A 21,948-nucleotide genomic window follows, 5' to 3' on the forward strand; every position below is an offset into this window, starting at 1 on the left:
CACAGCTAACGCACCCAGCTAGCAAACAGTTCAATTCCCTTCTCCTTTCCTAATCCAGTTGCAATGGTCTCCTTCTCTGCATAAATCCACATCTGACATTTCCAGGACCTGCATGCTGCTGAGTCCTTTCCGGCTCTTGTCTGAACCTGCATGTTGGAACAAAACATTATGCTAATGATCTCCAAGGACCTGGGATTCTGGTTGCTTAGGAACAAAAGTTTCACAGGCTGTGGAAGGAGAGTTGAATAGGGTGACACTGTAGCTGGGTAAGTCCTTAGAACACTTCCCCCCCACCCCCAACACACACATAAACAATGATTTCTTGAAAGGTTGCTGTTTAAAAAAAAAAAAAAAAAAAAAAGGAAGTCTGACTTTAGAATTTGCAGGCCTGTGGAAAGCAAATCTGCCCAGGCTTCCCCAGCACACTGGGGTTTTATTTACAAACCCGGGAGAAGGACTAATTCACTATTCAGAGAAGACTACATAGAAGACAACTGCACACTGACAGAGCATGGAAGCTCATTCTGCTGCACAGACAAAGCAGGCAGCTTGCGATGTGTATGCGCCTGGCGTAGATGCTTCCTAGATGCCAGCCGGTAAGATCTCAAACAGCTCTATACAGCACCGTTGCAATTCCAGAGACTTGTTTAGATGACATATTCTTTACTTTTTTTTTGGGGGGGGGGGGTGTCAGTGTTTGTGCGGCAGGTTAACAGGGTTGTTCTGAAGCAGTGTGGAAAATTAAGGGAATTTAAAGGGAGCTGCAGTTCCTGCTTGCAAACAGGATCCATTTAATCTAAACCAGTCCCTGTTAGCAGAAACCACGTTTAAGAGAGTCAGTGAATTAATCTCTCCTTCATATTAAGTTGTAGCTGACAACAAGAAACAGTAAGCAGGAAAATGAATCCTACTATGATTTGCAGTACCTGCCAGCTAGTGCGCAAAGGGTATAATGCAAAACACAAACGGCACCTGGTTTGGCTTTTGATCGTGTATCAATCTCAGGTCAGTCTATAGGCCCAGTCTTTGTAGTGTCTAGGCACAAAGCAAACAAGTAGCTGATCTCTTGTATTTGGCAAGTCTAAGTTACCACACACGAAAGGGAAAGATTTATCCATGGGCTCCGTACCTGTATGGCTATTATTTACGTAGCACCAGCCATGTGATCCAGTTATGGATATGTCGTCTGCCCCAAGAAGATGAACTAAAATCAGCACAGGAAGGGGGATGGGAAGAGACCAAAGAAGATGGAAAGGAATTAGTCCTTAAAGGCCTTGAGAGATACGTACAGCTGAGTGAGCCTAAGCAGTGTCAAGTGGTAGCTAAGGTCAAAGGTGGCACAGAGGGGAAGGGAGCAGAAATGCACCCACGGGATTTGTGGGAGATGAAGGAGTCTTGGTGTAGAGGAGGAGTCACTGCCACAGCCAGAGAAAGAGCATTTATTGAGCAAGCTCCAGAGACCAAGCCAGCACTGAGCTCAGGGAGCCTGATGTGGGAGGAGACTCTTAAGTGGGGAGACCTCTACGAAGTACTCTGTGGGAGGTGACTAGGCAGAGGGGCTGATTCCCCCAAGCGCTTTGCTGAGAAAGGGGAGACTGGTGATGGGGCAGCACAGAGAGCATCAGGACCAAGAGAGAATCTGCATTCTCCTGGTAGCTAGGGACAGTTCAGCTCCCACTCACCTATCAGAGGGGTCTAAGCAGCTATGTCATATACCTGGCCCTGCACAGGTAAGCAGGGGCTGGGAAGGAACAAGGAGTCCCCACCCATTACACACCCTGCATCATAGTCCCAATGCTTCAGGGAGCATAAGGTCTTTTCCCTTCCTGCACCACCCCAAAGGAGGCAGGGCCAAGGTTCTAACCTAAACACATACCTTATGCATCAGGTGCATCCTGTGCATCACCGTTCTGCATGCAACAACGGGGAGATAGGTTTGACAACAAAGAAGCACAACCACCCTAGGCAGTGCAGCTCCGCACCCTCTGCCACTCAACCCTGTGCCTTAAAGGCCCGATCTAGCCAGGGAATATGGATAAAAAGGGGTTTTATGGTCAGGAGCTTCTTTGGCAAGTCAGCACCTCCAGCAGTGCTGCCTAGGCCCAGGTTCCACATTAACTCAGAGGGAGAACACAAAGGATAATCAAAGAAAGAAAGTTTGCTAAAAGAAAGTTCCATCGTGTTCCCGATTCTTTGTTCAGGTGGCAGAGCGTGAGTCTCCAGCCCGAACTCTCCAGCTCCTCCCCGGGAGTGTAATTGTGATATTGAATGTTTATAATTAACAGCCACCACAGGCTGTCCCCTGCCATTCCTGAATTTTTAATGTCAATAGCTAAGGAGTTGGAGCCCTTTTATTCAGCTCAAACCAGACCCAGACGCGGCTAAAGAAGCTCCCATTATCTCCAACCGCAGACTTGTGAAAGGCTGCTAATTAGTTTACCATGGGCGGAGAGGAAAGCTTTCCATCCCATTTGGGCTGCCTCCTTACCCCAGAACTTTGGAAGAGCTCTAATGCTCAGTCTTGCTGGTGGGTTCAGAAATCACAGTTGTTGTAAGTATGAAACTCATGGTATGGCTAGTTCCTGTGGTGGGGATGCACGCAGGGGGAGGAGGGGGCATATTGCCTTTTGATTGAAGCAATGATGGGCCATATTTTTTAAGATGCCTAAAGATGCAGATAGAGACCTAAATACCTTTACAAATCTGAACCCAAGTACTACCCACGTTAACCAGCGCGTGTCTTTGTCCCCCTCTGAATCACATAATGCAGTTCATGAGTTAGCTGCTGCCTTTCAGCGAATGCAGCTGGTTCTTTAGCTTGAGCAAAAGAGGCTTATGCATCCAGCCCCCAAAGGTCACAAATTCAATCCCTACAAATGACCCAGCCAGAGGCATTGATGCACAGGCACCCAGAAGAGTTAAACTGGATTCATTATTCAAGTAACAGCCACAGCCACCTTCTGTCCGCACTCTGGTTCCCTCTACTTTTCCCAAAGATGGATAGCACCCACTAACTCCTGCTGTAGTCAACCAGCATTAATGACAAGGGGTGGGGATACAGAGAGCCTCTTTGCCTGGGTGGGACTGGAATCCGGAGTCCAAGTGAACACTAGCATAGAAGTCTGCAGCAGAGTCCACAGGCTGTGCCTGAAGGGGGGTTGCTAGCTGCATCTTTCATTGCAGTGTAAGGTGGGCCCTGCCACACACAGCTCCTTGCTGCGCTGATTGAACCTGTCTTGTGCTAGCAGGAGGCTCGGAGATCTCTCATGTGGCTGGCACTGCTCCCCCTGCACAGTCAGGAGAGGATTTTGCCCTAATTTCTTACAGGAATCGGGTTTGGCTGTTAAAATCTCTTATTGTCAGGAGCAGCATTCAGGCTGAATTAGTCTGGGGGCCAGACCCTGCCCATAGCAATGCCTATGTAACACCACAGACGTCAGCAAACAGCTGCCATTGAGGGCAGCATCAGCCTCTCTCCATCCTCTCTTTTGGGCACCTTCCAGCTACTTTCGTGATGGTGCAACAGAGAGATGCCTCCAGGGCAGCTCCACAAAACTCTCCTCTGCTCAGCCAGGCAGGCAGGCAGTTTCCTAGCATGAGGGGGCAGCAATGCAGTAAGGACACAGGCCTGTCTTATTGGAAATCAAAATGGGAATAGAAGCCCAGCCCTAGAGGGGCAAGTTTGTCCTTGGATGACTTGCTAATACCCTACTGCACAGCCATAGTGAAGGCTTTGCCACAGGGGTTGGGGAAGGATACCAGAGAGGCAGCACTGACATCCTACACAGGATCCTGGGTGACACCTTCTCCACAGCCCCTAAGGATCAGCTGGGTTGGGAAGCCACACTGCCTGCCTTCTCTGGAGGCCCTGAAAGCCCTCACCCTTGAGGAGATAATTTGAGGGAAACTTGAAAGGTCAACTTGAAAGTCCCCCTCCTAGAGCATCCAGGGTCCGGGTACCACCCCCTCCTAGCCTCTCCCCAGGACAATGCAGCTTGGGCCCAGAGCTTGGACTCGGCGGTGTTATGAGTAACACAGGGAAGGATGAGGCCAAAATTCATCTCCTACAGTCAGTGGAGTGTCACTAGGGATGAACATGGCTCACTGTGGTTATCCTGACATCCTCCCTTGCTCTCCTTGGAGATTAACTCCACCCCCTCTCTCCTGGGCTAACACCAATACATACACTTTGATTGCTGGGATATGGGAGACCAGAGTTTAAGTCTCTGCCATGCCATTGACTTCCTGTGTGACCTTGGGCAAGTCCCCTAGTCTCTCTGTGTCTCAGTTCCCCATCTGTACAATGGGGATAACATCTCTGCCTTACCTCATAGGGGTGGGTAAAGATCAATGCAGTAAAGACTACCAGGGTAGAGAAGCATAATAGATGGATAGAGTGATGGGTGTGTATGGGGCTAGGCTGATAAAGGCACTGAAATCTATCTAACACTATTAAAAATAAAAGTGGTCAAAAGATGCATTCAGCTCTCAGCAAGATTGAAACCTGGTGCTGTTTCCCAAATTTCCTGAAGAGTCTGTCTCACTTCCGAAGGCCTGGCAGGGCGCGCGTGACTGACGCAGACACACTGCCTTTGCATTGTTTTGGGCTATGGCATATAATTGAAAGGAGTCGATATGTCTTATCTCCAGTCTGAGCTCCCTTTTGATGTACTTGCACATGATTAATGAGTAGCCAAAAAGCCTGAAGGGTTTGTAATGAAGCCTTTCTAATGGAGAAGTGTATTGTAGACAAATCCATATTGCTTCCCAAACAATCATTCATCAAAGCCGTGATTTGACTCTTTACAATTAAATGCAGGAGCACCCGGATCAGCTGGAGATTAGCCAGCCGTAACCTGTGCTCCTCTCAGCTCCCCAGCAGCTACAGTCACTGCCGCTCCTTGCCAATGAATTCTCCTATTTCTTTTACTGCTGATGTGTATTGTCAGTTACCTTTGATGACCTCACCTACTAATGACATCCCTGCGATTGCAGTGTATTATTAGCCACCTAGGCCTCCGTTCAGCAAAGCCCTGAATGGGCTGGATTTTCAGAAGTGCTCCACAATTAGAGGTAGATGGATGTTCTGCCTTATGGGTTTATACTGCCGACTGTCACCATAGTATCTGGGTGGAGAGGTCTTTGGAAAATCTGCCCACCGGTGTCACAATAGGTAGAGCCAAAGGTTTCCATTGACTCCAATGGGCATTGGATCAGGTCTTATAAGGGTTTTATAGCCTTTTCTGTTGCCCTTCTGTAGCATCTCCTCTCAGCTGATCTCAAAGCATTTTGAACTGCTAGGACACTCTTTCCTGTGCTCCCTAGGGGTATGCTCTACCTGCTGCGTCCCTGCTGGGCAGTGCCATCTCTCTGCATACAGGAAGGGCAGCTGTGGGTGCTGTTTAGGGAACACAGGCATTCTTGTCTTTAAAAGTCTCTTTTATGGTCCCAAGGTAACAATGTCATTGTAAAGCTTTAGATCAAATTGTGTCTAGATGTACGTTGGCTGTAGCACTGTTAAAGTCAATGGAAACGGGAAGGTGTACAAAGTAGCGTCAGATTTAGCTCTGTTATTATGTTTACTTTGACGATGACTCAAGGCCCCAGTTCAGCAAAGCTCTTATGCACGTGCCTAAAGTACATAAGTGCTTTGCTGAACGGGGGCCAAGGGCCCAATCCTGGTCCCTCTGCCCAGCCTTTGTAATGAGGCTGCATCGAGGGAAGAGGGCGCTGCTACACACTTGCTGTCTAAGGAGTATGTATGGCCAATTGGTCTCCAAAGCGTCTGATCTAATTAATACCTTTTTGGGCGATGGGTTTTCTGAGATGAACAAGTGCCCCCTGGGGACTGGACTGAGACCCACCACTTATTTCACACAGGCCACCAAAGAGCTAATGGATGGCAATCATTTTTATCCCCTATCAGCACAGGCTGGACTGAAACCAGCACCCTAGTGGTGAAAGGCTCCAGAGTCCCCATACTCCATCACTAAAACCCTGGGACACCACAGACCAGTGGTTCAAAACCTCCTCTGCACTGGGTCATGACCCCGACACATATGTATGACACTCTTGGGAATCATGCCCTCTAGGTGGAGAACTCATGCCCCTAAGGGAAATGTTGTGACTTTAAAGAGTCCAGTGGTTATGTGTTAACTTTTAACAAGGTCACTTTTTATTCTGAACCAGGGTTTAACAGCAAGCAGCCTCAGAAGATTTCACTTGGGCCCCTCCATCTGAATACTCCTTCCTGACATAATCTGACCTATTTCTCTTCCCCAGCGGACAAATGGCCAAGGGGAAAGCAAAAGGCCCCAAAGGGAAAAAGGTCACCTTGAAAGTCGCCAAAAACTGCATCAAGATCACGTTTGATGGGAAACGCCGCCTTGACCTGAGCAAGATGGGCATCACCACCTTCCCCAAGTGCATCCTCAAGCTGGCTGATGTGGACGAGCTGGATCTGAGCAGGAACATGATCAAGAAAATCCCAGACTTCATCGAGAAGTTCCAAAACCTGCGCTGGCTGGACTTGCACAGCAACCAGATCGAGAAGCTGCCGGAGACGATCGGCATGCTCCAGAACCTCTTCTACCTCAACATCTGCAACAACAAGCTGACCACCAAGAGCCTGCCAGTGGAGCTGAGCCAGCTGAAGAACCTGCGCACCCTCAACCTGGGCTTGAACCAGATCGACAATCTCCCCACCACCCTTGGGGCCCTGAAGGAGCTCCAGGAAGTGGGCCTCTTTGACAACTACCTGACAACTATACCTAACAGTGTTGCAAAGCTCCCCAAGCTCAAGAAGATGAACGTGAAGAGGAACCCCTTCCCCCAACCAACAGAGGAGGAACTGTTAATTGACACCATCAAGCGCATGGAAGCCCTGTACTTGGTGGATGAGAAAGACTTGTGTGGCCCCTGTCTGAAGAGGTGCCAGGAGGAGAGGGACAAGCTGAACAAGCTGAAGAACGCAGTGCCCACCTCTCTGAGGAAGCCAAACTTTTCTTCCCTCATGACGCCCAACTCCACGGCAAAGGATAACCAAGTGGAGTGGCGGTGAAGGTGGCAGTGTCACAAAGTCTGTCCATCCAACTCTTACAGCGTCCAGTCCAAGCCAATAAACAGCTTTTCCCCTTACCGCAGTTTTCTTCATTTAAGGGTTTGCTCAGTGTTAGGTGGAGAGGACCTGCTGTTTCTCCTAAACCAGTGAATGGGCCCCAAAGCAACAGAAGTGCAGAAAAATAAAGGTGAAAGAGCATGCTTGGTTCCTGACTTTTATTTACCAGCAGACACCATGGGCCAGATCCTGACTCCTGTCCCACCTGCTTTGGGGATTTCTGCAGCGTAATTAAACCTCCAAGTGGCATAGGGCTCCTGTAACCCTTCTTCCCCCACCAATCAGGGTCAAGAAACTGCTTCACCAAGCCTATCAGCAACTGCCCTCAGTCCCCTGAAGGGCTGTGACCAGTTAGCATGACTTGGAAAACCCTAGGCCGGACAGGCATAAAGGTTGCTCAAAATTTCCTTTATGGCCCTGAGCTGTACTGGGCAGAAGGACTGGTCTCCAGGATCTGGCCCAGTATCTACCAGTTTTGTACAAGACCATTGTGCATGGAGAAAGCATTTCCAGGTAGGAGGATGTTCTCTCTAATCCTTCACTTAAGCATGTGGAGTCTGGTGTCTGCTAGCTCACACTACAGCATGGCCCAGAGAGAGCTGTGCCAAGCTTCTATCCCCATTCCTCAGAGGGAACAATGTAGAAGAGGTCCTCTCCCCTCAAGGGGATAACATTCCAGGCAGATCCTCATGGGGACTAAAAACCCTTTGTGCTCAACTGTGCTTCCAAGATTCAGAACAGGCAGAGTAAGGCTCCTTAAACCTCAGCAAGGATAAGGCCTAACACAAGTCATACTTCTCTCACCTACTCTTGAGCCCAACTCCAGCCCAAAGGTCATGAAGACATGATCCGGGAGGATTTGGAAAATTACTGATTGATGAGTGTTAGGAAAACATAGAATAAATCTATTCCTACAGCACCAGCCCTTGGGCTGTTTCATTCTGTCTAAATATATCAGTCGTCCAGTACAGAGTGGAACGTGCTGCTCCATACTGACTCTAGGATCTTCTTTGGGTTTCTCAGAGATCCACATTAGTCCCAACAGGGCTCAGCCTGGACCGGGACTGGTGGTACTTGTCTTAAGCTGCCTTCTCGCTCTGGAGTGTCATCTTTCAAGTCCAAAAAAGTAACTCTGTAACTGTAAATCTAAAACCAGTGATCTGAGAGTAACCAATGGAGACAACTATGTGAGCCTGACAAGGATGGGGGCAACTGCTCAGAGAGGCATAACCTCTCTCATCTCAATGGGCTGCTGATGCTCGTGCCCCTTGGTGATCATTTATGTCTCAACACTGTTAACTATTTGGGACCCCTTCACAACTTAAAAGTTGTTTTCATGGCTCTGTACTAGTTTCTGGTTCCCTTTCAGGAACAGCTTTAGCCATTTGCTATAGTGTACAAAGCTCTGCATGGTCTGGGGCCCAGTGACCTGCATTAGAACCTGGGAAGAGGGAAAGCAGGAAATAATGGAAGTGGCTCTTCCTGGGAGATTTCCAGCCCAAGCAATTTGGTAGATTAAGAGAATCGTCCAAACTTCTGAGTGTTTATCCAAATCAAAAGGAGCTGTCAACCCATGGGAGGGTCACCATGAAGATGCCAATTAGGAGCCTAAGAAAGTATTCCTTGGGCATCCAGCTCAAGAGAAGTTCTGGGTACGCAGGTATTCAGGATCAGCACAGAATATTCGCCCAGCCACATCACTCTGTGCTTGGAAATAAACCCACTTGGCAAGGGGTAGCACATTGGGATTTCTATTGTGAAGCTGTTATAGTAGGTTCTGCAGCATCACTGTGGACTAGGCACATCTGTCACTGTCTGCTCTAACTGCCCACTAAAGATGCCATTATGCAGCAGCATTATGGATTAGCTCTCTAACCTCACGTCATAGACTGTCTGTTCCCTATTCTTCCCCACACTAACCATCTACATAAGAGTTTACCAATAAAGTCATATTAAGAAGATAATCATTATTAATTAACTATGGATAACAGCTACTTAATGCATCCCTCATGCCTTTGTAATGAAGATATTTTACAGCCGAATGCTTTGGGAAGATTTTGGGATGCCTCTGAATACTCGAAATAAGCTTTAAAGGGAACAAAAAAAGTCAATTTATAGTGTCCTTTGTTAAAGTAGAACAAAAATTACATTTACTGCAGACAACTATCAGAACGATTGGGAATGATTCCGGCTTATTACCTTATATTCAGGGATTCTTCAGTTATTCCTTTTGCCTTCAAAACAGATTGCAACGAACAAAATCTAAACAGAGAGGAGAAAATAAATCAACATGGTCTTTAAAAGACCATTACCTGTAATGATCACTGAGGTTTAATCCCAAATGATGCCAAAGCACTTTACAAACTGAGACCCCTTACAGTCAGGACAGCACTTCAAGTCAGTGGGACATCTGCTATGTTTAAAGTTAAGTAGGCATTTATATGCTGTCCTGGATAGGGATGGTCTTCAGCTTAAGTGCTTCCTGAATCGATGCCTTCAACTGATATTCAGTCAACAAAGATAAGAAGAACTTCATCCATCACTAAAATGCTGTTGCTTCTGGGGTAGAATCTGGCTGCCGGTTAATTGCCAATGGCTATACTATGCAGCATTTTAGGGCAGGTTTCCCTATCTAACTGAAACAGCAAGGTGAGTTGAGATAGGAAGAATGGTTCAGAACCTGCAGTTGTTATTTAGGCAAAGTTCCATTGGGCCTACGCATAAATTTTAAGGCCAGAAGGGATCATTATGATCCACTAGATTAAATGATCATAATGATCAACCTAGGCCACAGAATTTCACCTGGGAATTTCTGCATCATGAGTGTTCTGCCTTGGTAAGGACAGCCAAATTATACCCAATATTATTACCAGAGTTGCAGTTTTGCCAGGCCATCGTGGTTAAATTAAAGTGGCTGATAGAAAGCAATGTACAAATCATCCACTTTATACTCTAACGTCAGCAAGGGAAAACGACACCAGGACAAGGCAGCTATAAAAGAAAAGCCTTCTCTCCCAAACAAAAGCGCCACTGTTTAAAAAGTCATGTCAGCTCTATTTATGCCAAAGATTTAAAGTAAGGGCCAGAGAACCAAACTCATCTTATGTACCTAATACTAAAAAATCATAAGCAATGCTCCAAAAAAATTACAGCTTAGCAAGGGGAAAATGACATTGGCCAGGAGAAATTATGTTTTTCATGCTTAAGTGGAAACATCCAAAGACCCAGGAGCTGCAATTTTAGAGTGAACCCTTAGGGTCGCTGTTTGGGAGACACATGTGAATGGAGGGGAATGGTGCCGCAAGCGTAAAACAATACCAGCTGCTGTGACCTTGGTGCTAATATGCCAGACTGAAGCAGTAATTACCTCTTAAAGGCTTTATTCCTGTCACTGTCGTGGAAGACGAGAAACTTGGAATAGCCGTTTTTGAAGAATATTTCCAAGGCGATCTCCTGTAAGGATAAACCATTTGCACCGTGGAGACCCCTGGAGCAAGGGGTGAGCATAGCAGAGAGGAACGTATTGTTTGCCCAATTTTACAGGGTTTTCAGCACTAAGGGCCAGATTATGTAATGATCTCTGTGCAGGTGGGATCACAAGGGGTGACTTTCACAATATAACCAGCCTATGAGAGGTGACTTTCACAATATAGCCAGCCCAATATGCAAGGTCCAACAGGCTGGAGAAAGTTCAAGAAGCAAACGCAAACTCCAAACCTTTGGCCCATCAACTAGTTAAAACAGCTCTTTTACCAAGAAAGTTCACCCCTTCCTAAACTCTGAATCAAGCTCAAAGGAAAACCTATGAGACATCTCCTCTAAATTGGGTGGAGTTTATGCTATTATTTAGAGAATCTTTTAGTGATTAAAGTTGCTGTCTCCCCCCCATGATATAGACAATTTGTTTATAAACCTATTATTTATCCTGGGCCAAATCAATTTATTTTTTTCCAATTGCTCTAGTAAAAGCATTAATACTATTTATTATCTCCACTGCAATAGCACCTACGAGTCCACTGTGTGAGGTGCTGCACAGACACAGAACAGACAGCCTCTGCCCCCAAGTGCTTACAATCTAAGTATAAGACAAGAGGCAATAGGAAAGCAGTGATCGCAACAAACAACTCACAAATGCTCTATGGCAAGTTAAGAGTCTGATTCTGAAAGGACTTCTGGTGGGATTCTCATTGCAAGATCAAGGCTAAAACAGAGTGAACTGAATGGGCAACCTTGATGTATTTCTACTAAAGGCAAAGGAGTTACAGCCATAATGACTGGAGCCAGTGATTTTTTTTTTGGCTGAATAGTAAATTTATGAAAAAATGCATTGGGGGGGCACTAAGAGTATTCCTACATTCAGGTTGAATCTGGCTAGAAGTTTTGTCTGAAAAAAAATTAAATGATTTCAAAACAAAACATTTTGACATTCCGAAACAGAATGCGGTTCTGTTGAGAAATGTAGCTAATTAAAAGAAATAGGTGAAAAACACTTGAAAAACAGCCTGAAAGGAAATGAAAGATGGGTGAAAAAAACATTTTTGGGTCACACAAAATGATTAGTTCTACTCTAATTATTTTTTCATTTTTTCATTTTGACCATAAAATAAAATCCCAAAAAGATTCCTGTTTCAGTTTGAACCAAACTAATTTTTTTTTCATATTTTTCGAGTTATTCCTCAAATGGAAAAATCCATTATTCACTCAGCTCTAGTAGAGGTTCAGGTTCACTAGCTGAAAAGTTATCCCACAAGAGTAGGAGCAACAGAGCTCTGTGTTTTCCTTCTTTGGGTGTGTATGGGAGCTGAGCACTATTGAAAATGGGCCCACTTGTTTAGGAGCTTAAATCAGGATTTAGTGGACTGATTTGAGGCACCTATTTTTGAAAATCTTGGCCTCAATTATAAGGGACACGTCTCCATAGCAATTCTTTCCTGGTAATACTGATTCAGTTCCTGAGAAGTCATACAGTGGAATAACAGGGCTAATGCTTTGGCGAGCAGGGACAGAAGTTTCCAACATCCACAGCTAGCAAAGCAGAGATGGGGACAAGAGCAGTAATGTGGGAGTGGAGAAAGTCCAATCCTTAGGCGTTATAATGCAAATAGTTCCTGGCAGAGGCAGTGGAGGGGGGTATGGGGGTCATGTTCGCCCCTGTCATAGCATTCCCACTCAGATCTGAACCTTAGAGTTCAGAAAATGAGATACTAGCACCTGAATCCTCTAAGCTTAATTACCAACTTAGATCTGATAGCATTGCCACCACCCAAAAATATAGTGTTTTGGGGCACTCTGACTTCCCCAACCTTCCCTGGGGACCCCAAGAACCCAGATTCCTTGGGTTCTTAAAACAAGGAGAAATAAACCATTCCTCCACCTTTCCGGCTCCCAGAATTTCCCTCCCTGGGCTATCCTGAGAGATACTGATCCAACCTCTTAATCACCATACAGAGAAGCATCTCCCTACCACAAAGAGGCAAACAGATTCAAGGAAAACAGAGAGAGATTCTCTCTCTCCCCACTCCCGTCTGCCCCACCCATCCTGGTGAGTTATCCCAATCCCCTGGAATAAAACAAGGGAAACAAGGGGAAAAAAATCAATCAGGTTCTCTAAAAGAAATCTTTTAATAAAAGAAAGGAAAAAGTAAAGAATTATCTCTGTAACTTCAAGATGTAAATATTACAGGGTCCTATAGCTTACAGACACCAGAAAGAGACTTTCCCCCCAGTACCACTACAAATCAAAATATTCCCAGCAACTACACATATAAAAGTTAACCAGCCAGATCCACAATTGCAAATAAAGTAAAACAATCAAAAAGCCTAAACCACCTGTTTTTACTTACTATCTGAAAAGAAACGTAGAGAGCCTGTAGTAATGTCTGGTCTCTGTCAGACCCTCCGAGAGAAGAACACACAACAGACAAAGAACACACACAAAAGCTTCCCTCCACCCAAATTTAAACGTATCTTGTCTTCTGATTGGTCTTCTGGTCAGGTGTCCAGTTCCCTGCTTGTAACCCTTTACAGGTAGAAGGGACATTAACCTTAACAATCTGTTTAAGACAGCCCCCCTCCCACCCCAAGATATGCTGTTTGGCTTGTACTGAGCATGCTCAGTAACACTGCTGAAGCCAGCTGCCTTCACTCTGCCCCCACTATTGGCAGGTAGGGGGTCATCTCTGGTTCCTGGTCATATTTTACCACTTTTCTTGCAGCTGTTTCCCAAACAACATGGCGTATTGACACCTACCTGTAGAAGAAAGCGCATCAGATGTATCTCTTTAATGTCACTGTACACATATCGGGAACATGTCTGATCTCCCATGCCCTGCTCTTTGTGGCATAAGCTGAAAATAAATGGATCGGTGATGCTGAAAGAGGTAAAAACAGAAACGTGTTTGAGATGGACAAGAACAAGCAAGGCCTTTGCAACAAACATGCTGGATGTGAGGAAAGCCTCGGGCATAACCCTATACACAGCAACCACCACATGGTCTTGGAATACCCTTCAGTAATGCACAAATGGCTTTATGTACGTTTCTACAGAGCCTGGTATCCTAAAAGGTCTGTGATCTCAGCCAGAGCATGGAAGGTTTCAAACACCCTGAAGGCAATTTCATACTAGATCCTGAAACAAAGAGGGAGCAGTGGAGCGTGAAGGTCCATTTGGTGTGATCATGCTTTTTAGGACATGCAAGTGGACAGTAGCAGCATTCTGTATATGCTGTCTGAAAAGCAGTGACACAAAAAAAAAAAGTCCACAGAGAAAGGATTTGCAATAGTCGAGGTGGGAGGAGATAGAGGTCTGGATGAAATAGAGCCATGGCCAGGGGATGCTGCTGATCACAAAGGGCTGCACTGTGACATCTTTACCCCCGTTTGGTAGTACCTTACTTCTCAGATAGTCCCACTGACTTGAAAGGGTCTTCACATATTACTCAGTGTGAGGAGAGGTATAATAATTGGGTCCAAAATGATCACATCCTTTAAAAGAAATCCAGTGAAAGCATGAGACAGTGTTTTCCCAGAAGCCAATCTGGTCACTATTTGATTCACCCAATCATACAGAGTCACTAACATTTGATCCAGTAGAAAGTGGATGTAAAGCAGTAACCATCGATGCATGGTCAATGAGTAAAAACAATGAGTCACTCACTTTCCAGTGGACTCTGAGCACAAACACCCCCATATGCATCCACAGAGCATGAGCAGAAAGCCAGCCTACAAACCCACTTTCAATATTGATCATTTTCAGTAAAACAAGAATCATAAAAATGGGGTCAGTGTGCCAAGTATTAATTATGATCCCTTCAGCCTTGGAGAAAGAAATAGGAACTTATCAACCAATAAAGCAAAAGGCTTCTCTAAAGAATGTTCCAAATGAATAAAAGATGGGAGAGATGAAGAAGGAAATACCAACAACACTTAACGACACCAGAAAAAGAGAATAATTTCCATCTGTAATGGGGCTATGTCTTTCTATCTCTCTCTATACGCTTAGCACATTTCGGGTGGTGCTGTAATATAAATAATAGCCATATCCAGTATAACAACTCTAATTGCTAAGTACTCCTCACTCTAAACAATGTTTGGAAAATGCTTGTTACTGAAAAGCAGGGAAAGGTCAATACAGCTGAAGGTGGAAGTCCCTTTCAGCTCAGTTTGTGATATTCTTACTCACACTGAGCAGTAAGTACCTTATTGTCAGGTAGTGCCATCGATTGGGGTGATACTACTCATGGCACAAGTAAGGCCTATTCAACAGGAGTAAGGATATTGAAATCTGGCCCCATGTAATCCAGGTAACTGAGGCACTATCCTTGGCTTTATGTCCTGTTGAGGCATCTGAAATAAGCGAGGATGTCTTTACATGCTGTTCCAAGGCTGGGGGTGGAGGCAGACACTGGAATGTGGTCCCTGAGTGGCTCCCAACAGAACTCATCTGTGGCTGTTTGCATGACTCCAAGACCTTCCTTTTAAGATTCTCTCATTCCTGTCCACTTTTCCTTTCTCTGGATCCAGATGGGTTAGGGGGTTTATTCCTGAGTCAAGACTTTAGTGTACTGTATTATGTAGAGAGCCCTCTGCCTTTGTGGGCTAGGAGCACGGGAAGATACCATGCTATGGCTAGCTGTCAGCCTCTCTCAGAAAGGTCATAGCTGTGGAGGCTGTGCAGGAACCCTCAGTCTGTACTGCAGCCCTGGCTCACACTCCGCTCCTTCTGCCGCTTGGTCTCTCTGTCACAGGTCTGTTTCACCTTCAGCCCATGGATGGAGGTGCTATTATTAAGAATGGCAGGAGTGATTTGGATGAAATCAGACCCCTCCCCTCCCACACACACACACATAAACCTTTACTCAAAGCTCACGCTGAGCCTTCAGGCCTCACAAAAGTTTGGTTCATTTTTCTCACCCACTTCCATTTTTGCAGCTGCCTTTCTTCTTCTGGGTTCCAGCTGGGACCAGACACGAGAAAGTGGGTTCCCACAAGCCATTCCCAATGGGTCAAATGCAGGAAGCAATGGTAGCATCCAGCTCCAGAAACCCTGTCTCAGGCCAAGTTTGGAGCAGCATTCTGACTTTGGGGTGCTTCTCCACATGGACCAGAACCTCCAGCCCCTTTGGCCATTTGTCCCTCCCTAATGATTAGAAGCACCATTGCAGCTGAAAGAAAAGCACAGTGGGCCACACTCTGTGCTGATGCACACCCTGTGCAGCTCTCTGAAGTCAAAGGGCTCCCAAAGGCCGAGTGCTTCACTTTTGAGCTTAGCCAAGCGTGCCTGCAGGAAGGGAAGAATGACTCACCTGGACAAGCAGTGCTTGGTGCAATAAACCTCTTCAAACTGGGAGAGGACAAAGTGCTCACAGATGTAAAAGTGCTCTTTGCCAAGGAGAAGCACCCCTTCTGATGCCAGGTGCCCTTGCACAATCACCACGGAGCATCTAAATGTAACCTAACATGGAAGGAAGGAAGAGATGTAGCCAGAACTTGGTAATACACTCTGCCTGTATTGTATGCTGCCTATCTAGTTACCAGTCAGGTCCCCAGGCTGTAGCATCTGAGCACCTTGCAAATGTTAATCTAGCCTCACAGCACCCCTATGAGGCAGGGAAGTGTGACCCCCTGCTAAGGCAAAGAGAGTTGAAATGACTTGCCTGCAGTTACCACCGTCGGCTCCAGGCACCAGCTAAGGAAGCAGGTGCTTGGGGCGGCCAATACAAAGGGGAGGCACTCCATCCAGTATTGGGGCAGCCCATCTGGGTCTTTTGCGAGAATTCGGTGGCAGGTCCCTCAGTCCCTCTCTTTCTCTTTGAGCTGCCGCCAAAGTGCCGCCGAAGAGGAAGAGAGGGAGTGAAGGACCCGCCGCCGAACTGCTGCCTAAGAATGGAGCAGCACAATTGAGCTGCCACCAAAGCGCAGACGGTATTTTTTTTTTCACCGCTTGCGGAGGCAGAAAACCTGGAGCCGGCCCTGGCAGTCACACAGGCATATCTCATGATTCTCTGAACTACAGGAGTCAAAGCCTTAGCCATGAGGTCACCCTTCCACTATGAACCAACTCAGCATTTATACCTGGGGCGAGGAGGGGGAAACACAAAGATGTGCTGGTGGAAGGCTTCAGAAAGGATAGTCTGAAGCCTGCAGTCTTCTATTTATCCACTGAACAGATATGGCACAAGCTGCATCAATGCAAGCTTCTCCCAGTCTTCCTCATCCCTAACCTAGCAGATTCCTCTCTGGGAATCAGAAGGGAAGCAAGTCTGCCTGGCTCACTCATTCCTTGGTCTCCCTTCTGGAACTGTCAATCAGCGGGGCAGGTAGCGCATGTTGTGGTGCTGGTTTCTATGGCCTGGATACAGGGCCGGCTCAGGCTTTTTTGCTGCCCCAAGCAGTGAAGGGAAGGAAAAAAAGCCGCGATGGGTGGCATTTCAGGGGCAGCTCAACCACGCCACTTCATTCCTCAGTGGAAATTCGGTGGCGGGTCCTTCAGTCCAAGAGGGACTGAGGGACCTGCCGCCGAATTGCCACCGAAGACCCAGACATGCCGCCCCTTCCGATCGGCTGCTCCAAGCACCTGCTTTGTCCACTGGTGCCTGGAGCCGGCCCTGCCTGGATAATTGCCTATTGGGAGCTGACCTGAGACCAATTCATTTCACTCAGGCCTCCCAGCAGTGATCAGATGGTAATAAGTCATAGTCAGCACCAAGGTGCCATTTGGCCCGCTATGTGCCCAGAGCCCTGGCAGGAACACCGGACAAATCAAATGAGATTTCCAAACAACAACCTGGTGGGAAAAGCCTCCGTGTCAAATGAATTCTTGTGGAGCACCTACAGGTCAATGAGCCATGGCCAGAAAATAAGGTTCTGCATGTCCCTAGATTTGGGGCCAGCTGATTTCAGTGACCCCTGCCATGAACCTGACCAAGACCCACTGAGGCAAAGGGTAATTAGCCTTCTCTTTAACTAACACCCAAACACACACCCATTCACACAGATGGGAACTCCACACAGAAAGCCCCCAGGAAACCGTTGAGGTTATCGATCCTTTTTGTTTGTAAAAGGATCTTTATTCACATTACTCTGTAGAGAAAAACCAGACACTCCTGTTTGGATCCCAGTGAAACAGATAGCTCAACAAGCACTGTTATGGGATTCCAGGGAGCAATGAATGACCTGGGAAAGCAGTTGATATTCCAGATATTTATCCCAATATTATCCAAGCTATATGGCCAGCTGAGCCAGGATCGAAAGCCAGGGAGCACAGCCCCTCTTGCATTTGAGCTTCTTTGGCCTGTGTTATACAGGTTAGATTAGAGCAGTGACACTCAGACCACAGGGCTTCAGGAGCTAAATTAACAATCAGCATTACCCAAAAGAGCCACAGTCATGTGAATTCATTGTTTCATTTACTGTAGTGCTATAGATTCGTATTTAAATAGTATGACAGGGGAAATATTTAGTTTATATTGTGCGTGTATATATATATATATATCATTCTTACAGCAAGATGACTGACCAAGCATTATTATTTTATCATCTATCATTGGTTAATAAGAGTAAAAGCATCCTGATTGGTTAATAATGAAATCACCCAGAGTTTTAATATCATGTGCTGCAAAGAGCCGCAGGAGACACATTAAAGAGCCACTTGCGACACTCGAGCCTCAGTCTGAGTATCATTGGATTAGATTATCACAGTGGTCCCTTCTGGCCTTAGGATCTATGGGAGTCCAGTCTCATCACATTTAAAATGCCTTGGTTTGAGGTCAGTTCTAGAAAGGACAAACATTTTGTGTTTTGTTTTTAACCAATTCACTCCACAGCAGGGGTGCAGTTTGTATAGTGGGGGTGCTGAGAGTCATTGAATCAAGCTGTAAAACCTGTATATGATGGAAACCACTTCAAGTCAGTGGGTGCAGCAGAACCCCTAGCACCCCTAGTTCCAGCACCTATGGTCCACTCTCAATTTTACTAGAGCTGGCCCTGACCCACAATCTCCCATACTCCAGAAGGCCTGTAATCCAGATCTAGATTGCAAAATTTTGCAACACAAACCCATCCTGAATCAGAATGAGTGATGGCCAGCACAGAGTGCAATTGGACCTGAAATGGATGTAGGTGAGGGGACATGTTCAGAAACCTTCAGAACTGCTTTTGGGAGAGCTTCTGCCATTTGGGGTCCAGTGTCCCAAGATCAGGTCTTATGAGATTTTCACCTCTTTGTCCCAAATGTCATGAAACTGATTTGTAAGATTTCATCCACATGCAGAATGAGCTTGGAAATAGCACTGTTATTGGCAGGCCAATGGAATTCCCATCCTGATGTAAACAAAGTACACAGTTTAGGCCTGGCTCTCCTAAATCTGGATGCTCCTAGGTTTTTCCCTGCAGGGCCTCTCTGCCTCCACACCTAGCTCCCTTGGCCTCAAAGACACACATTCCTGGTACCCATCTAGCAGCATAAGTCAGAAGAAATAGCTCTGCATCTTTGAAGGTGCTCTGACCTAACATTGGATGAGTCAGTGAAAGAGCCCAGCATTCCTGTGCGGGGTCCTGCAATCTGTTACAAGACCCTTTTCATTTCTGGATTCAACATAGAACCAAATTTGTATGGGTAGGTGAAGATCTAGCAATGGAAATCCAGCTTCTCCTCTCTCCACAACCACCAAAGGGAATATGAGCATCTGGGTAGGACTTATCTTTCATTTGAATGCCAATATTCCAGAGGGTTTTTGTTCATTTGTTTGTTTGTTTGTTTTTAGAGCACACCATAGAGCTGGTGAATTCCTGTACTGAACAAGAAGCCATTTTAATATCATCTCTTTCTTCTGCGAGGCTGGGCTTCTCATCTGGATGTCTGAAGCTGGGAAGAGAGGCTCTCATGGCCACTGGGGTGAATGAGGTTAGTGGTACACAGGGCTAAAGATACCTTTTTCTCAGATACGATTCAATCTTGGAAGTCCTTTCCTCTGTGCTGGGCTAAGCTAAGGTTACAGCTACTTTACCTAATTACCTCCCCTTCACTCCATCCAACACAGCCAGTATCCCAAACTCTTTCCTCCTCTGATACAGACTTCATACAACTCCCAGTCCTGAATCACTTTGCCCGGAAAACTTGTTATCAACCTACCTCTGGAGCTACTGATTCCATTACACACCCTTTGCATCTCAGGCTTTCTGTATGCTCAAGATTTGAGTCTTAATTACCATTCCACAGTGATGCTGGTACAGCTATGCCCAGTGGGTAAATATGTTACTGATTTAGTTATGTTGGCAAAAAAAACCTAGTGTGGCTGCAGTTATATCAGCATAAAGGTGCACTGTATCCGAATAGTTTATTCTCCCTTCTATTCTGGAGTAGCTATACAGGTGTAGGTCACCTGTACACCAGTATAATTGCATCCACACTCAGGGATATACCACTATGACCACACTGGTATAGTTAAGTGGTATAACCAGGGCCATCCCTAGCCATTTGGGTGCCCTATGCAGCCGACTCATAGGGGGGCTGTGTGGGGCCCCAGGCCTCCGTGAGGGCGGGCTGCTCCCCCCCGCCAGGGTCTAGGCTGCACTCAAGGCCTGTGGGGCCCAGGAGGCAGGAGCTGTGAGGGGTCACTTTGAGGGGCCCCACAAGCCCAATGCGACCCAGGGGATTAACGGAGGGCCGGGAGCAGCCCACTCCACTTTTCTCATCCCGGCCCTGTGTCGCTTAGGGGAGGGGACTTGTGGGAAGGTGCCCCCCCAACACTCACCGTGGTGCTCCACTTCCTGCCACTGGTGAGGGAGGGAGGCAGTCCTTTCCCCAATCCCACACTCACCAGTGGTGGGAAGTGAAGCGACATGGCTTGGAGCTGGCAGAGTAGAGCAGGCTGGGGCCGGGTTGCTCCACTTCCCACCACTGCCAGTGAGTGTGGGGTCACTGGGGGAACAGGTAGAATAGGGGTGGGCTGAGGGTGAAGCAGGGGGGAAGACTAAGTGACAGAGCGGAGGGAGTTGTCTAGGGCCCCACATCCTTCTAGGGACAGTCCTGCCCCTTGCAGTGGGCGGCCGGTGCAGAGATACGGCTGGTTGCTGGAGTTGGTTCTGCCACGTATGCAGCACGCAGCTGCCTAGGACATCATGAAATTTGGGGTAATTTGGTGCCCTATGTAGCTGCATTTTCTATGTATGCCTAGGGATAGCCCTGGGTATAACTTTCTAGTGCAGACAAGACAGATGGAGAGGTGGGAAGCAGCATGCTGGCGGAGCACAGGGGAGAAGCTGCAACTGGTGTTACTCAGAGATGGAGGGTGTGACAGGCACGGGACAGGAGTAGAGGCCAGCAGGGGTCATCAGCTGCAAAACTGGCCTAGGAGGATCTGAGCAACAGTGTTAAAAGGGTTGGAACCCCTCAAGAGTGCTCCATTCCATGGCCTTGACATAGCCCTGTGAGCAACATGGGGTTAATAACTAGACTCACTTGGAGCTCTGTTACAAACTGATACAATCAGAACTGTGTGAAGATGGGGGGCTTGGTCTGCAGAAGATCAGCACAACAGACCTGCCCCAGTGGTTTGCGGCATAGTGGGAATGCTGCAGCTCTATGGCCTCCAAGCTATTCCCAACCTAACTATTCAGAATACCTAGTTGTGATCATGGGGGGGAATGTACACAAGAGTAGGTCCTACTGGTGCTCATGGGGGTGGTTTGGCACGGCCTCTGGAGGAGTCCATCCAAGGTGGGGCTGCGGTGGCAGGGAATCTCTCTCATATGTAGGCTGGTGCTGTGAATGAACAAAAGCACCCTGCCTCCGGCACTGTCAATCTAATACCCGTCACCAGCGCTAAATCCACTTCATTTAAAACAACCACCGCCCTCCAGCAAAATATATTTCCATGTTGTTAAAAATAAATGAAGCCCTGGGCTGAGGTATTTCTTCCCAGTCTGAACTTGAAGCAAATTTCATTCCCGCCGAGTAACAAAGATCTAACAATGAAGAAGTGTACCCATTCCTGTACCTACAGGGCCCCAATCTAATGAAGTACCAGCCAACCTGAAATTAACATAGATTAAATAAACTTTCCCCTTTTTTTAAAACAGAATCGAGTTCACTGGTTGCTAGAATCATTAATCAATGATGCAAAGGTGACATAAAATAATTGAATAATTACCTTCTAAGATATTGCCTAAAGCAAGGCAACTACAGATTGTTCTGCTCATTCAGACGCAGGAAAGGAATTAAAGCAGATACCATCTAGAGGGTAAAGGGTTTGCTACCTTTTTTTTTTTAAATGAATCTATTTGGTAAGGAACTGGAATTTCTGTGTCACAGGAAATTTGGCATTTTAATT

At 46.6% G+C, this 21,948-nt stretch overlaps 2 protein-coding genes across 2 annotated transcripts in view; one reads left to right on the forward strand and one right to left on the reverse strand.

Annotated features, from left to right (window-relative positions):
• The window catches only part of WDFY4 (WDFY family member 4), a 255,320-nt gene that overhangs the window by 59,728 nt on the left and 173,644 nt on the right, over positions 1-21,948 (reverse strand). The window contains 4 exon segments of the mRNA XM_030569859.1: positions 9,317-9,379; positions 10,485-10,570; positions 13,368-13,488; positions 15,922-16,070. Of these exon segments, the coding sequence (XP_030425719.1) occupies positions 9,317-9,379; positions 10,485-10,570; positions 13,368-13,488; positions 15,922-16,070 (419 nt within the window).
• Positions 246-7,491, forward strand: LRRC18 (leucine rich repeat containing 18). The gene is made up of 2 exons (XM_030569860.1): positions 246-596; positions 6,190-7,491. Exon 2 carries the CDS (start codon positions 6,290-6,292, stop codon positions 7,058-7,060), a length of 771 nt encoding a protein of 256 aa, XP_030425720.1. The 5' UTR covers positions 246-596; positions 6,190-6,289; the 3' UTR covers positions 7,061-7,491.

This window comes from Gopherus evgoodei, chromosome 7 (assembly GCF_007399415.2).
Source record: "Gopherus evgoodei ecotype Sinaloan lineage chromosome 7, rGopEvg1_v1.p, whole genome shotgun sequence".
Lineage (NCBI taxonomy): Eukaryota > Metazoa > Chordata > Testudines > Testudinidae > Gopherus > Gopherus evgoodei.

What these genes read in the sequence shown, in the direction of transcription:
- LRRC18 (XM_030569860.1), top strand. Translation starts at nt 6,290, where the DNA reads ATGGCCAAGGGGAAAGCAAAAGGCCCCAAAGGGAAAAAGGTCACCTTG.